This window comes from Lathyrus oleraceus, chromosome 7 (genome assembly GCF_024323335.1).
Source record: "Lathyrus oleraceus cultivar Zhongwan6 chromosome 7, CAAS_Psat_ZW6_1.0, whole genome shotgun sequence".
NCBI lineage: Eukaryota > Viridiplantae > Streptophyta > Magnoliopsida > Fabales > Fabaceae > Lathyrus > Lathyrus oleraceus.
The window spans coordinates 340,845,245-340,863,388 of NC_066585.1; the positions used below are offsets into that span (position 1 = coordinate 340,845,245).

The 18,144-nt window shown below is 36.4% G+C and overlaps 1 protein-coding gene across 1 annotated transcript; it reads right to left on the reverse strand.

Annotated features, from left to right (window-relative positions):
* Positions 1-13,969: 13,969 nt before the first annotated feature.
* On the reverse strand, positions 13,970-14,617 carry LOC127103725 (uncharacterized). Its single transcript, XM_051040957.1, has one exon. It carries the CDS (start codon positions 14,615-14,617, stop codon positions 13,970-13,972), a length of 648 nt encoding a protein of 215 aa, XP_050896914.1.
* Positions 14,618-18,144: the final 3,527 nt, after the last annotated feature.

An 18,144-nucleotide genomic window follows, 5' to 3' on the forward strand; every position in this document is an offset into this window, starting at 1 on the left:
TTGAAGTCAGAAAAATATGAGACCAATTCCAAAAAATTTCTTGAAAAATCAAGTTTCATATTACGATTTTTAATTATTTTTGTGAATTCATTTAATATATTTTATGAATTACTTGGTTTTTATTGATTTTAATTCATTTTAAAATACTTTCTGACTTTTAAAAAATACAAAAATATTTTCATAGCATCTACGGATCATGATAAGTCAATGAAAAATAGTCTCAACAATTTCTTGTTTGTTTTGAGATTATTTGAGATTTTAATTCATATTGTGCTATTTTTGGTTGTTTTTAATTGATTTTAATTACTTTCTAACTTTAAAAATTTGTGAGAAAATTAGTCAAAATTTGTTTGACTATGTTGAATCTATGAGAATTTAATTGGACTAATTGAAGTTGTTTTGAATTGAATTTGAGGTTCAACTTTGTTTGTTCATTTTTTATTTGTATTTTCTTTTAATTCAAAAAATGCCAAAAAAATATCATTGACTTCTTGACTTGTTATATTGATTCTTCTTCTGTTTAGTGTTGATTAAGGTTGAATTGATTCAACTTTGATCAAATTCATTGGATCTTGTGGTTTGAAAATCCTTAAGGATCATCACCTAGAAAGGTGAATGAATTTGATCAAGGATGAGTTATCCCTTGATCAATTGGGATTGGTTGTTGACTTCTTACCCCCTTCGTTTCATCTCCATCCCTCTCTTTCCCTCAATGGCCAATGAGTTAAAGTCTTGAGGTTGGTCTTGACAAATAGGAGTTTAACCTTCTTTGATCCAAACCAAACTCAACTTGATCCATGATCAAGTGAGTTATTTTGTGTCAAAGATAGGTTACTTCTTGGTCAAGCAAATAACCAAAAGTCAATACAAGGTCCTTCCCCTTTTGTTTGGCATGGCAAGTTTATGGAGCTTGGCTTACTAGTCATGACCTTTAACTTGTGTTCTTTGCCTATATTCTTATTGATCGGCCTCAGATAGGTGTGACTACTACATTAGTCCACTTACGATTGCTTAACGTAGCGCTACATTGTCTTATGACAAGCTAACATAACTCTACTAACTACTAACTTTAATTTGAGCTTTTAAATTCTTGTCATTTACTTTTAATGTCATTTATTTCTTGCTTATTATTTATCTTGATTTTCATCTTTGCTCACTTGAGCACATATTTTATGTTTATGTCATTTTTCTTTTGCTCATTTGAGCCTATTATTATATATAAATATATTGCTATTTTGTGTTGTTTTTGTTTGTTTTGATGTGAACCAAAAATGCAAAAGGAGAAAGGACTTAGAACTAGGATTTACCCATGCTTAAAGGAGTTCAAGAGCAACTAGGCCTTATTCCTTTAGAATGCAAAATATGTTGAAGAGCAACTAGGCCTCATGCCTTTAGAATGCTAAAATTCAAGTTGACCTCAAAGGACTTCTCCTCAAACTTATTCTTTGCCCATTCTCTACATTATGTTGTGAGCTTTTTTTATGTGTGCTTTTGTGTGATAGGAACCTCATCTTAAGATTGTGAAAAGAGGACCATTGTCATGAGTAGCCAAGTTAAGAGCCAAGCCAAATGGAGATCCTAGGAGCTTGAATTCAAATTATTGATTGCTTGTTTGTATGCTAAATCCAAAGGAAAGGAGCATCTTGAGTCATCTCTATGACTCCAAGAAAAGGAACTCCAAGGGTTATCTTTCCCCTCTTATCTTTGTATGCTTTACGAATAGCCCTTCTCTCTTCTCCCCACTCTAACCAAGCCAAAAATAATTTTCAAAACTTTAACTTTGTTTCAAATTAGAAACCCAGGCCTTAAGCCTTTGATTTTTTCAAAACCCTTTTCATAAATACTCATTGTAAATGAACTTTAATCCAACTTTGGCACCATTTTGTAAATAAATTTAACTTGTAAATATAACTCATTTCAAGTTGTTTTTGTGGTTCCAATGGCCACTTGTTAAAATCTTTTCAAAAACATTAGTCATAGGTTTGAGTTATCATAGTGGTTGATGTAAATCTCACCTCATCCTTAGTGATTGGATTATAAGCCTTCCATGCTTATTATAGGGTTAACCCCTCACTAGCATGTTGAAGCCTTCCTCACATGGTGGAGTGTTGGTTTAGGTTGAGTTTTCTCCCTTTGATAACAAAAGACCTTATGGCTTTTGATTAAAACCAATTCACCAATCTTTGAAATTTTTACCCCGAACTACGAGGTTTTGATCCTCCTTTGTGATGGTACGTAGGCAATGGGTTCATCCATTCAAACAATAAAATTTGTAAATATAATCTATTCTCTTATCATCCCTCCAATCTTTTGCACAAATATTTTCACAAATACCAACCTATAACACATATTTGCAAAAAGAGGTTTCCTTAGAGTACTAAGGATGTTTTGGGTGCGTAAAACCTTCCCATTTCATAACCAACCCCCTTACCTAGATCTCTGACATTTTTATTAGTTTTTGATTTGAAAAACTTCTTACTTGGCTTTTGTTCGCTTTTTAGCCTTTCCTTTGGACAAATAAAAGTGCGGTGGCGACTCGAATTGTATGTTGACTTTTGGTTTAGTCAATAAACCTAAAGGTAACGAAAACCCCGCTACAGGGTCCTGATGATCATGTGACTGATGATGTTGAAGAATGAGATAAAGAATAAGAGTATGTTGTTGTTGGTGATAACTATGAAGATGACACAAATGCCTCTGTTGACATATGAATTATTGGTTTCCTTCTGTTGTTTAATTGAATTTGTAGGCTTTTCCCTGGATTTTTTTGCCACCCTTATGTGCTTTATTTTGTACCCCTAACTCATTTTTTGGTTGTTGATTCTGGTTTTGATAAATGTCTACTTGGTTTGTCAATATTCTAGCTAAAAAGGGGGAGTAGCGCATGTATGTATATGTGTGTTGTTTGCCTTATGTGTGAAGTGTTCCGGTTGTTTCATTGAGGGGGAATATGGGTTCTGTGTGACAGGGGGAGTAATATTTGATCATTCCATTCAAGGGGAGTATGGTGTCATGCAGAATGTCCTGACATTTTGTTTCAAAGAATCTTGTCTTTGTGTTTTTTTAGGTTGGGTCTCTATATTTTTGTTGCGTGCGCCTCTATTTTATCTTGGTGGTATACCAAGTTAGTGTGTGTGTTTTTTTTGTGATTGTGTTTGCTACTGTCGTGTTTTATCTCTTCTCCAGCTATATGAAGCAAAGGTTGTTTAAGCCAAAATTTTCCAAAGGAACAAATTGTTAGGTCTGGTGTATTATGATTGGCTGCATTTTGGGAAAACAAAGATGTTGGGCAAGATGTCGTGACTTGTTGGTACGACATCATAGCGAGCCTTGTTTCAGTTTCTCTGAAGATTTACGAAAACTTCTGAAGTGTCTCTGAAGATTTATGGAAACTTCTGAAGATTCTCTGTAGTTGTGTTTCACGTATTGTGTCATCCAAGAAACATTTTTTTAGAAGCAAATGACAGGTTATTCTTTGCCTTGTTTCTGAAGAAATCATTTACATAAACTTCTGATATGATTTGTTTCTGCAGAAGATTGTGCAAATGTCAAAATATTTACAGAAACTTATGATATGATTTGTTTCTACAGAAGGTTGTGCAGATGTCAAAAGATTTATAGAAACTTCTAATAGGTAAGAAGTTTGTAAAACTAGAGGTTGTTTAGAACTTCAAACCAATACTGTTATAATGGATTTCCTTCCTGGCTTGGATGCCCCCAGATGTAGGTCAAGTTGCACCGAACTGGGTTAACAAATTAACATTTTTGTGCAATGTCACAATCTTACTCACACGTTCAAGTGGATAAAACATTGTTTTTGTATCGTCTTGAGACAATGTACCTTTCATTTGAGAAAAAGGTTAGAGGATCAATTGCAAGGCAGCGAGAAAAGAGTTTGAATGGTTTGAATGTGTTCTGAGTAATGGCAAGAACTTGAATGGGCGAGATATCCATCTCGAATCCTAGCCTCAGGAGCTCGTGGTATCCACCATAATCCATTTTCATCTTATTTGCAAAAGGTTTGATATATTTAGGTGTTTTTTGAAATTTGTTTGAGAAAAAGGTTTTGAAGAAGTCGCATTGATAATTTTGAAGGATGACAAGAGCTAGGATGGGCAAGATATTTGTCTCAAATCTTAGTCTCAAGAGCTCGTGGTATCCACCACGTTTCGTTTCCATATTTATTGAGAAGTGTTTAATAATAATTACGTTTTTTTTATTTTCATTGTGAAAATGGCTTGACGTTGGATCAAGCATTTGATTAGCGATTGTGAAAAGGATTGGCCAAATAGTATGAGAGTTGAAAATGGTTTAAGATGAAAAGTTTGAGAAATTGGGAATGTTAGAAATGGATCGAAAAGAAGGGTTTGAAATGGTTGAATGGTTCGTTCTTTAAGAAAAGTACTCGATGTTGGATCGAGTTTTTATTTTTGTTCTTTTGTTAAAAAAAAAGTTGATTTCATTATTGTGTTAGAAACTACCTTAACAAAGTAATAAAAAATAAAGCGATAAATTTATTACACGTCATGGGAGTGGGGGTACGTTTGTCTAATGGGAACATGAAATAATGAAACAGTTAAAGTAAAACCTAATTAAACAAACGCAAGCAGGTGGGTGTCTGTGCACAAAAAGCGTCTCATTGTAAGAAGGCCCAAGAGTAAGCAAAAAAATAGGAGATAGCAACACACACATCATATGCATAACACACATTCATATTAATTAAATTGAAAGAAGAAAAAACAAAAATGAAACGTGCATGGATCAAGATCATGATGCGTGGATGTGAATCAATGTCACATAACGCAAGCGCGTGCAAGAAAAATGGAAATAGAGTTCAAATTCGATATAAACACAACAACGTTGGATCATTGTTTGTTATGATGAATTGAAAGAAATGGTAACGTGAAATATATCATTGCAAAATGGAAAGGAATGAACTCATAATGGCAACGAAAACGGTATCAAACCGTGGTTTAGTAAACCTCATAATCGAAATTCAAAATAAGCGAAAAGTCAAGAAATGCCTGCAAAAATCTAAATAATATGCTGAAAGTTAGTTTATGCATATCGACAACAAATGAGACGTGGTATGCAAAGGTCATAACGCGGCGAAATACAATTAATATATTGATAAAAATTCGATGGTATAACAACATGAAAATATCGGATCCACAAATTAAAAAGCCAATCAAGCAACGCAAACAAAAGTAAACAAATAGTAGCAACCACACATTATATTTACACATTCACAAAGCTAATACAACATATGGATGTACAAATAGTAAAACAAGAGTGTACAAAATAAATAGAAAGTGGGCCTAATGTACATGAGAGAAGCACAATACCTAAATCTAAGCTCATTTTCCTAACAATAATATATAATAAAAATAAAATAAATAAATAATATAAAAAAAGTTTGATTTTATAAATTAAAATTAAAAAATGAGAAGAATTCATCTTCCCCTGGATCAGAAAATTGTGCTTCCTCTCATAAATTCACCATGAACACACATGAACTTCAAACAAGAAATCAAAATCAAACTCAACAAAGTTTAAGCCAATTTCCAAATTTAACACACAATTCCAACACTTAAACATAAATAAAACTCAAATCAAATCACCATAAAAAACACGAACACCAAAGAAACTCATATCATTACTGAGTCGATGGAAAATTAGATCAGTTGCTTTTTGGTTATCGTCGTTGTAATTGACGGAACTGTGTACCGAAGAGCTGACAAGGCAGTTGGATGTCGAGTGATGAAACAGAAGGGCCTTATCTTCATTGCAACAACTTCTTCAAATTGATGCAACTCAAAAAGTGATTAAGAAAGAAATTACAATCAACGTTAAGTGCAAAAAGTTGAACCAAGATTACAATTGAAAATTACAGACGAACGATGTACATTATAAAAGGGTTTCTTTGAGCGTTGAGAAGGGTTGTCGATGATTTCGATGGTGTGGAGCTGGGTTTTTTATGAAGGGCAGTGAGTGGGTTAACGGATCGAAGAAGACAAGGACGGAGATGGTTATGGTGGAATGGGAGACAAAAGGGATGTGGGGTTGTGGAAAACACTTGAAGAAGAAGAGAAGAAAAATGCAGAGAAAAAGTCTTTATGAAAAGAGATCTGAGAGTCGAAGAAAGAATCCTTCCGCGTGTGGGAGAAAAAATGACTTTTTCCTTTAGTTGGGCTCCGTTTGGCAATGTTATCATAGCAAAAACCAAATTTTCCTCTTATCAATAGGGACACATGGCTCCTTGTGATTGACGAAGTCTTTTACTTTTATTTAATCATCCAATGAAAGTGGGAATTATGACAAAAAGTCTCTAACTAACTAAGGAAACGTGGCATGTCCTTGATGTAGGGAGAGATATTTTATTTTATGATTTTCTCTATTAATCTATTTATTTAATTCTATTTTATGATTGAATGATAAAAAGGCACATGGATAAATAATATGGGCATTTAATTAATTTGAATCGTTGATCTAGATTAAATCAAAGAAGAGAAGATAACTTAAAATGTCAAAGTTGCCCCTCCTAAAAACTTTAATTAGTTTAAATTAGATTAAATCAATTAAAACGACTAAAATTCACACCTTCTTAAATAAATACAATAAAAATAAAATGAAGATATTAAAAATTCTATTTATTTCTTCTGAATATTTTGACAAAAGAATAAAAATAAAATGACTAAAATGAGTAAAAATCGGGTGCAAAAGTGCATAAAAAATTAAACAGAATGCACTAAAATGACCAACGCAAAATAAACTTCCTAGAAACATACAGGTTTTTCTTAGATTTTGAAGTCGAAAATGCTCGGTTAAAAGGGTCACGTGGATCAAAATATGACCAAAAAAGTAGCCGAAAAATAAAACAAACACATCAGGTTAAACTACGCGAAGCGTAGACTTATAAAACTGACGTCTGCAACCTCGATTTTGAAATTTGTCGCCCGCTAATTTGACACACATTTGAAAATTGATTTGACTGGTCTCTCTGTAGATCTGAAAATTTATTTTGACTGACATTCTAGGCATTATGTGGCATGATATGCATGCTATGATATGCAAAGATGCGAAAACTATAATGTATGTATTGATTCGACGATTCAGGGTCAAAATTGGGGTATGACGCCATCGTTTTGTGAAAGTCTGTAAGTAACTTCTAAGATACTAAAGCAACTTACACACATACTTAAAACCTATGTTAAACATCTTTTTAACCAACAAATCTCTTTAAATTGCTTTTAAGCTCAAGCCAACTAATTAAGAAACTATCAACTTCATTTTGAAGAATTTTTTGAACTACCCAATCGATTAGACCCTTAAGCTAGTGGATTGGAAGAAGCCTAATAGATTGTATAATCTAATGTGATAATGTATTAATGGTTGGTAACAAATCTCTATCTAAACTTTCCAAATGGTTCAGAATATTTTTCTAATTCAACCGATTAGGTCATTAAAATTTCCCAGGGATCATTTTCTTTTTTTAGCTTTCCAACCCCTATATAAGGGAGGTTCTTATCCTCCCCATTTCACACCAAATCTTTGAAGTTCTATATTTTATTTGGAACTTATCTCTCTCTCTCTCTCTAAAAAGAATTTATATCTCACTTAAATTGCCTTAGTGTCTTTGAGTGAAATGTTACTTGTGAGGAAGAAACTGTATTGTTGTTGTGTTGTTGTTATAATTCTCAAGAGTATGATATTCTTGAAGAAATCGAATTTGATTCCTGAGATAAACTAGTCTTAAAATTTATGTTTGGGTTTTAGAACTTTTCAGAAAAAACGCTTTGTTTGATTCTTGAGATTAGCCTGTAAAATCTTTAGTCGATTCGTTAGCTTAGCTTGGGTAAAAGTTTTGATTTTGGTTGGGGATAAACCTTTGTAAAATATGAAGATAAGCTTGTATCAAGGTTCATGGTCATAACCTATAAAAGATCAAAGTTATAGTCAAAATCTCAAGAATACATCTTGAGGACAGGAGTAGGCCAATGTTCGGTCGAATTTGGATAAATCACTAGTGTCATCTCTCTAAACCCTTATCTCTCATTTTCTGTAATTTACTTTACTGTTTTTATCTTCCCGCTGTTCATTTTTCTCTGATCTCATAGAATACTAACACAATTTACTTTCAAAGTAACAAAACCTAAATTAATCACAAATTTTGAATACCACAATTCACCCATCTCTTGTGCTTAAAGTCACTTGTCCAATACTCTCATCATTGGGTGTCGACTTCTTAAGTCATACACTCATGATGTTAATGAATTCACCCATTTGCCACCTTTAGCTTAAGCTCTATGATGATCGATGGCGAACCAGTTTTTCTGCATAATGATAAAGGAAAGAATTCCGGTGAATAATTCATTTATTTTCTCTGATTTAAAGGATTACATAGTAAGATTTTACATAGATTGATAAAAGTATGTAATGAAAAAGACCAAGATGTTGATTTATTAGCTCATATGTATCTTTTTTCCAATGAATTTATCTGCATTGGATTCCCTTAGTGCTTGGTTGGCTGTTGTGGTGGGGAATTATGTTCTCATATATCATTGTTAACTTCAAGCCTTATGTCCCACCCAATGTTCAGGATAACCATATTGTGGTGCCCATAGTTGATTTGCTGTCTACTTTTATAGGTAATCATAACAAGTTCGTGCACCTTGCATCCTGAGTGCATCCTAGAGTCGTTGGAGTTTCTGAGACATATTTGAACCTGACAATTACAATTGCGAAGGAGATGGAGGTTCTTTAAAGTGTAACATATAAATTATTGTTGAAGCGGTTGTGATAAAGAAAAGACCATAAATGTCCCATGTCATCTGGTTTAGGGATCGAGATCTTGTGAGAGGATGTCGTTAAAGAAGTCACAAGAACGGGAATACCTATTTTTGGCGAAGGAAGTGGATTTCAAACATGGGGGTGAGGACTGTTGAATCAATGTTTTGAAGTGTCGGGAATGATTAATAGACATCATGTGAAGGAATGGTGTTGAGATGAATTATGGTTTAGGCCGATTTTTAGGCTACCATTCCTTATAGTTGTAAAATTTATATACTATCAAATAGGTTAATATAGCGGTTGTGATTATGCAACAAGAAGGATTAAGGAAATCTAGTGTGTAAGCAAGAACCCAAAGACAAGATTCCCATAGATAACGCCACTGTTATGGTGCATAACAAAAGATATGTAGTTGTTTACCTTGAAAATTAGTAAACAACCGTTGATCTTCCAAATTTCTAAATTTGGCTACTCACAGGATCGATCAGATTAATCTTAGGAAATGTGCTAACTGTTTTTAAAATGAATTTTAGTAATCATGAACACTTCGACAGTATTAGTGATACTAGGGATTAAAACTTACGGTAAAAAGCTAATATGAATTAAGGAGAAAATTTGTAAAAGATTATGATAATAACCAAGTGGCAACGGTAACTGTTCGAAACAAATAAATATTAAGACTGTTTGAAATAACGAAGTAAAAGGAGACTGTTTGAAATAAAGAAGTAAAGAAATGTATTTCTAGAAGAAAAATACAGATGAATTGTATTGTTTTAAAATAACTACAATGGTGTAAACAAACGTACAGTCTTTAATTTACGGTTCCTCTTCACACGGGTACTTGGTAAATTACAGACTATGTGCACAATTTGATACACACACTTGATCCTAACACTAAGACCCTTTATTTATACTTAATCAAAATAATTGTTTCTAATGACCCTTCAATCACGTCGAGACACATGGTACCTTGCATGGATGTACCCATCCATTATGCCCCATGTGTACCTTCAAGAGTTTCAGATAAGAGCAAAAGTCCCTCCTTTATTTCAATTTTGAATCTCCAATCGAAAACCGTCTTCAACCTTTTTAAGAAATATTTATGAAGTCCCAATTGCACGCTGACTCTTATTGCCATTATCCAGTCGAAACACCTTTACCTGGTCGAACATCTCTTACTGGTCGAAACATCTCTACACAGGATTTCCCTTTTGGTAATTCTTTAGTGAGCGTCGAAATTATGAGCTAACAAATTTCCCCCCAAAAATGTTATTTTCGACATATGAGAGAAAAAGACATTTTTTGAGACCACGCTTCAAAGCCTTAACAACTCTGACATTGTGCCAAGTGTTCCAATGTTGCATAACTTTTCAGTTTCTCCAACTGTCTGGTGACGTCAGAGTCATCATTACATTTTCCCTAACCACGTCTCTTCATCCCACAACCGAATCTTTTCACTCATCACGTTTCCTAGACTCTAGGAAATCATGGGTCCAGACATTAGTTAACATCTCTATCACACTGCCCAAGGAAGACACGTGTCCCACTATCTTGTCAACCATTAATGCTGATTTGAAACGTTTTCTCTTCCAAGCACCCCTATAAAACCCACAAACTTACTCATTTCCCACTTTACGCTTTCTGAACTCCCAAACGCTCTAGCTTTTTCTCTTCAAACAATCTTCAACCAAAAAACTCAGATTTCTCTCTTTCAATCTCCAACAGAAATGGCAACTTCAAGCAAAGCTCCTAAAGAAGTTAGCATAGCCATCAAGACCACAACTACCAAAACAAAAGCTCCCAAGAAGATCTCATAGCTTCCTCATTTCACTATATTATCTGCTCCACTAACGGTAGGAAATCATCAATACATACCAGAGCCCAAAACGGAGGAACAACGCAGAATCTATGCTTCTCAGGTACTTATTCCCGTTTCTGTATCTGGAAAGAATCATGCATTATCTCGACCTCTAACTGATTTAGACATTGATTCTAGTAAGCGTAGAGAGTATTTCCCCTCTTATCATAAATGCAAGCCTATAGGGTAAGCAAATAACCCTAGGACTGGAATAACCACCACTGAAAACCCTAAGGCTAGTGAGACCAAAGATTTAAGGTTTATGAACAATGGATTCAGAGTTTTCCGCGCTACCCCCATATTTAAAGACCCCATTGATTATTTAGGATGGTTAAAGAAAGTAGAGAAAGCTAAATCTCAGAACTGGAAAGACACAGCCATTTATGACCTAATCATGTTGTCGAAGATAGAGTTGGAGTATAGAACCTCTATGTTGATTTCTTCATTGTACTTTTAGGACAATACACACTATAATTTCCACTTTCCTTGTGGTATGCCCACACCTACGCTCTTCGACTTGGCCACTATCACAGGGCTAAAATCTACTGGACATACTTACGATCTTGAAATCGATACTGCGGACACCATAGCCTTTTCGACATCCTGAGAAGCATATTCGACTCACATAGCCCACTATCATGACAAGGATATTGACACCGTCTCCGACGTGGAGCACATAGCTTTCTTGGCTTTGTGGTTGTCTCACTCTGACTTCTGCTCGAAGTCTTTGCAAGTTGCCAAGAAATATCTTACCTTGGAAAATCAACTACATGTTGGACATGATATTTGTCTAAGAGAAATGATATTGGTCAGTGTCTATGAGTCATTGATCGATGGAGTCGCTCAATTGAAGAATTTGGGCGAAAAAGGGAATCTTCTCCTTTCTGGCCCTTTTTGGCTATTGCAACTCTGGCTCAATACCACCTTCGAGGCTAGTCTATCGAACAAAGGCCTCGTTGACGAAGAAGCTGAGGAGGTTAAAAACATAAGGGTCGAAGGTATTAGACTGGTTCAGTTGACTCCCGGTGACGAACGACAAGCCCTGCAACCAACTTTCATGAGCTGCATAATGATTTTCACCAAGCGCTATGTTTTCACTTCGAGCATGGACCCCTTTGCTTTCAGGAAGTACAGTCTAAAATGGTTTACCAGGACCTTCCCATCTCCACCCAAGAAACAAGAGACAAAATCTTTACTGATTTGGGAAGCCTTCTTGACCCCCAGGATCCTAACCATTCGATTTAATCCTTCAAAGGTTCAGGTTACTTTGATCACCTATCAACCCATCCTCGTCGCCCGACATTTGGGTTAATTCAGGTTATCCCAAAGTGCATGTATGATAAAAAGGGTAGCCTCCTTCTCTACAATGCAGTCCATAATGAAGCCACTTCCCTCAAGTAGATAGCCAGATACACTGGCAGAACCCAACTTACTCCTTTTAACTTCGAGCCTAACTTCCTCTGCACTCGAGAGTTTGGGAGATGGTGGACTAAATACTACATTGAAGAGTTCTATGATGTCTCTTCCTTTATCTAACTCTTTGAAAAAGCTTTTCTTCTTGTGCAGGAAAAGACCAGAAAAGGTACTTACACGCTTATCAAAGAAATCTAAACTTTCCCAAACTACTTTGAAACTGCCTATAGGCCTGATGATCTTAGTCGAACCATCCGCGAAGCAGCTGTCACGCTCAAACAAAAATTTTCAAAGAAAATGGAAAGTCTAAAGATTCCTTCGTACGTTCCTCATGAGAAACGCTATGAATAAAAGTCCTTCTACACTTACTATGCAAGAGCCTACTCCTGAAGAAATGGCAAAGATAGCAGTGGCCTAAAGTGAGAGTGACAACTCCAGCCCTGTGGTCGAAGGTGACAAGGTAAAACAAACTTCACTCTACCTTACATAGTTTATTTACCATCTTTCACCACTCATTGTTTCGATTTTATTGATTTTAGGATGGTGCAAGTACTGTCGTTCAAACTAAAACCACAACTTCCTCTGCGCCAGCTTCTCTAGCGGATGTCTTAAACAGTGTTGGAAAACCCACTTATCGATCATCGTCTGAAAAAGGCTCCATGAGTGAGATTAACCAACCTCCCTCTGGTGGCCTTGATACTTCACCACCAAAGACTGTTACTCAACACTCCCACACCAGCGACTCCGATCATGAAACTGCTTCGATCGAAGAAGGTGAGGCTAGAGGGAACCCAGAACCCATGGTGGTGGATGAATTAGTTGAATATGGAGACAATCCTGAAGATGATTTAGAAGGAACAATCAATCCCCAGGGGGAAGGTGGAAACTTCGAAGATACGATGATGGAGGAAGAGAACAAAGCCAACCAGATCCCAGTCTCTGACGATGATGAAGCCTTTGAAGAGAGGGAGGCTGATACAGGCGATACACAGACTCGAAACCAAACTCTTATCACTCCAACCATTACAGTTATTCTGACGGATGAAGTTTCGACAAGTAGTACTGGGGGCCTTTCTGCAGAAAGACTGGCTATTTTGAAACGAAGTCAACCCCTTGAATATTTGAAGGCTATGTTAATCTTTAGGGAAAGTTCCTCTGAGAAAAGCCTTAGCAATGCTTCGGTGTCTGAAGATCAACCTTCGAGCACTCCTACAGATGAAGTGCTTTCCAAGATTAAAGACAAGATCTTAAAGGCTCTTCTTAATCAAGTCGACCTACTAGAAACTTCCCACGAAGTTGCCAATGTTATATTGGAGAGAGGTACTATTATCGACCAAGTTGTCGCAGATCATAAGCTACTACCTCAGCTAACAGGGGAAATTGAGAAGAAATCTGCTTTTGAGGCAGCTGCCTGGGATGCTACCACCGAGTCCACCAACAAGACGATGGAATTGGAGAAAACTAAACAAAAGAACAAAGAAAAGATCGAAGGCCATGATCGTGATATTGCTTCTTGGAGGAAACAAATAGAAGAACTTCAGGCAAATATTTCTGATGCAGAAAGAAGCAAAAGCCAACTCTTAGAGTTTGATGATTCCTTAATGGCTAAAGAGCTAGAATTCGGCATGGAGTTCTTCGAACAGGCTCGAAAACTTGAGTCTGACCTCAAACTTCTCCGGTCGAAGAGATCTTTATGTGAGAAACGTCTGAAGCTTCTTAAAGTAAAGTACCTTCAGATCAAGGCCAACCTTCCTTTCTAAATTTTTTAGTCTCCTTTCCATTTTGCTTATTTTTTGATGTAATGAAACAAATTTTAATTGTAATGAATATTAGCCCTTTGGGCCTTCAAATCAAATGTAAACCATTTTGGCATTTTTACCATATTGGCTCTAATTAACTTATATATAACTATTTGTCTCTTATTTTTATCTCTTGGGGTACTAGTATATACTTTTTAAAATATTTCCCATTTACTCTCAAAGTCCTCTTGTCTTCATTAAGCTCTTCAATTTCATAGGCACCATTAGAAAATACTTGTAAAATCTGAAAAGGGCCTTGCCGTTTTGGAGACCACTTCCCTAAGGTCCTATCTTTTCGATCCATTGGAAGGATCACTTTCCAGACCAAGTCTTCAAGAAAAAAACTTTTGACTTTCACCTTCTTGTTATAAGAGTTCTCTACTCTCTTCTTCTGTTGTTTTAATAATTCCAAGGCATTTAACCTTTCTTCATCTAAATCAACTAACTCATCCAGCATCATGCTCCAATATGGCTTTGTTGGAATTTCACTAGGTCTTTGAATCCTTGTGGATTGTAGGTGAATCTCTACTGGTAAAACAACATCATGGCCGAAAGTTAGCCGAAAAGGGGTCGACTTAGTGGCTTCTTTGGGAGAGGTACGACATGCCCACAAAATTTGATCTAGAGTTTTGTGCCAATTTCTAGGTATCTTCCCCACATGCTTTTTAATCAAACTAGTGATCACTTTATTAGTAGCTTCGACTTGTCCATTAGACTGAGCATAATATGGCATCAAAGTTAACAGTTTGAAACCCATTTCTTTAGCAAATTCTTGCATCTTCGACCAGTGAATACTGACCCTTGATCTGTTGTAACAGTCTCTGGGATTCCAAATCTATAAATAATATGCTTCGGGATAAACTCGATCATATCCTCCTGATTTACGTTTGGTAAGGGTATAACTTCGATCCATTTCATAAAAGAATCAACGCCCACTAGGATATATCTTTGACTCTTAGATGATGGTGGTCGAATATCCCCAATTAAATCTAATGCCCAACCTCTGAATGGCCAAGGCTTGATGATAGAGTGCAATTCGCTTGCGTGAATATGTTGTATGCCTGCGTGTATCTGACATTCTTGGCATCCCTTTGCAAATTCAATGCAATCCTTCAATATAGTAGGCCAATACATCCCTTGGCGAAACAAAAGCCATTTCATCTTATGATCAACTTGGTGCGCCTCACACGCCCCACTGTGGATAGTCGAAAGGGCTAAATATGCCTCTGACTCACTGAGGCACTTAAGCAAAACTCCCTCAGGAGACTTATTACACAAATCTAATCCTAAAAGTATATAACTTAATGCTCGATACCTGGTTTTTCGATCAGCATACGCCATTGGATTCTGTAGATATACCACCATTAGTTTCATCTAATCTCCATCTATCAGATTGTCTACTGCCAATATTTCGAAGTTTCCTTCATCAGTGTATCCCAGCTTTGTCTTTTCTAAGTCCGAAGGGATTAATCTGGTTGCCACGACCTTTCCTTTGACTTCGATGACTTTTTGCAATTTTTCTTTTGAAATTTTATACCCAGATGCAATTTGAGCCAAATCGTTAGCCACTTGGTTTTCTAATTGAGGTATATGTCAAATATTAGCCACTTCGAATCTTTTTAGCAATCGATTGGCTATTATGAAGTACATAATTAAATTCTCTTTAATACATTTGTATTCCTTTGTGATCTGTTTTATGACAAACTCTGAGTCACCCATTATTTCGACCCGAGTTGCCCCCAATTCCAATAATATTTCAAGTCTGGCTATGAGGGCTTCATATTCAGCCTCATTGTTCGAACACATACCTTCCACTCTGTACTTAAGTCTTGTTGGAATTTTATTAGGAGAAATAACTAGCACTCATATGCATGTTCCATCCTTGTGACTAGACCCATCGAAGTACAACTTCCAAGGCTCTACTTCAAGATAGTGTAGTGCATTTGCATCTATGGAGTGGTCGACTATAAAATCTGCTACCACTTCTCCTTTAACAGCCTTTAGTGGCATGTACGCTAAATAAAATTTGGTTAACGTTAATGCCCATTTCCCAATTCGACTATGCAAAATTGGTTTGGATAACATATGTTAAATAACATATGTTTAATAACATCAAAATGAGATGAAACATAAACATCAACGGGTTTTATATAATGCTTCAACTTTGTACAAGAGAAATATAAGCATAAACACAAATTTTCAACTATGTTATACCTAGTTTCTGCATCATTTAAGACCCTAGTGAGGTAAGAGATGGCTCTTTCGACGCCATTATCATCCTCTTGAGCCAATATGCTCCCTAAAGTCTTGTCAGACGCAAATATATACAATCTCATACTTTTATTTCTACAAGGGGGTGTCAGGATTGGTGGATGACTCAAGTATGCTTTAATCTTATCAAATGCATCTTGTTGAGCCTGCCCCCATTCGAACCCTTCCTTGTTGAGTTGAAGCAATGATGAAAAAGCTTGTGGCGTTCCACTAAGATTTAAGATGAATCTCCTCAGGAAATTGATCTTCCCTAGTAGTGACTGCAATCCTTTCTTTGTTGATGGCGTTTTCGCTTCAATTATGGCCTTGGTCTTATTCTGGTTTATTTCAATTCCCTTTTTGTGGACCACAAAACCTAAGAAATCCCCAGCCTGCACACAAAAAGTGCATTTTAGAGGATTCATTTCCAGACCATGCTTTCTCATCCTTTCAAAGGATATTCGAAGATGGTATATATGACTCTTCCCTGAAACAGACTTAATGATAATATCATCTATGTAGACTTGCATAAAAGTCTCTATAAAATCATGGAAGATCGAATTCATTTCTCTTTGGTAGGTTTCCCTAGCATTTTTCAAACCAAAAGGAATCACTATCCATTCGTAGGTGCCTAGGGCTCCAGGGCATCAAAATGTTGTTTTTGGGTCATCCTCTTCTAAATATTTGATTATACCCAGAATATCCATTGAGCATGCTTAAATATTTATAGCCTGCAGCTGAATCGACTAGCATTTCTGCCACTGGCGTTGAATATTCATCCTTTGGGGTTGCAGTATTTAAATCTCTAAAATCTATGCAAACCCTCAAAGTACCATTCTTTTTCACAACAAGCACAATATTAGCTAACCATTCGACATACCTGGTTGTGCGAATGAAATTGCAGTGAAGGAGCCTTTCGACCTCTTCTTTGATCTTCAAAAGTATTGCGGATGCAAATCGCCTTGGGCTCTACTTAACAGGCTTCTTTCCAGGTTTGATTGGCAACTTCAACTCGACCAGATCTCTACTCAAACCAGGCATCTCATCATAGTCCCATGCAAAACAGTCTTTTAACTCTTTCAACAACTGGACTACTTCGAATTTTAGTTGAGGGTGGATATTGGCGCTGATGTAAGTTGGCCTTTTTATCAATCCCTCTCCCAAGTCTATTTTTTCAAGTGGATCCTGAGCCAACATTTTAACGTTTATTTTTAGCGGATCCTTCTCGAAACCCAATGGCTCATCGTCGTAGATAGCATCGAGCCTCTGGCATTGCTCTTCGTTATGACCCTTGTCAGGTGGCATTGGGTCATAGTCCTTCCTAGGACCTATTTGATGAGAAACTTCACTGGCCTCGACAACCATGTTTCTGACTTCGGCCTCTAAAGCCAATTGTTGCTTGTTTTTAGCTATGTAAGCCAAAATCCTTTTTAGCGCTGCAAACTCAGTCATCAGCACTGAAATCGCTTCCCCAATCTGTGGGTTCAACTCCAGACGCTTCTAAGTATCCAATGTTGTCTTTGCCCACTACTTCTCTGTCCCAACGAAAGCCATTGTATGGGTGCAATTACAGGGAACAATAAACATTGTCATTAGGAGTGAATGAAAAATCGGCTGAATCACAGGAAGCAATATTGGCCAAATGCTTGTTGAACTGGCGTTTGTCGGTATGATTGATAGGGGTTTTGAAGTACCCTTGATCTGCCGATATACTTTCCACGATACCATCTGGACGCCAAATAATTATCCTCTGGTGCATTGAGGATGGGACAACTCCGACCCTATGTATCCACTCCCTTCCAAGTAACAAATTAGAATTGACCTTCGTTTCCACAATCATAAACATTGTAGATCTTGTGACCGTTCCTACGATTAATTCGACTTGGATGACACCAAGGGTGGAACCCACTTTACCTTCATAGTTGGTAAGCACCATATTATGTGGTTTGGCATCAATGTCATACTTGCCAATTTTCCTTAGCATGTGATGAGGAATCAAATTAACGGTCACGCCACAACCCACCAAGATTTTAT

Excerpts from the sequence above, each read along its gene's own strand:
- LOC127103725 (XM_051040957.1), bottom strand. The coding sequence starts at position 14,617 with ATGGGTTTCAAACTGTTAACTTTGATGCCATATTATGCTCAGTCTAAT.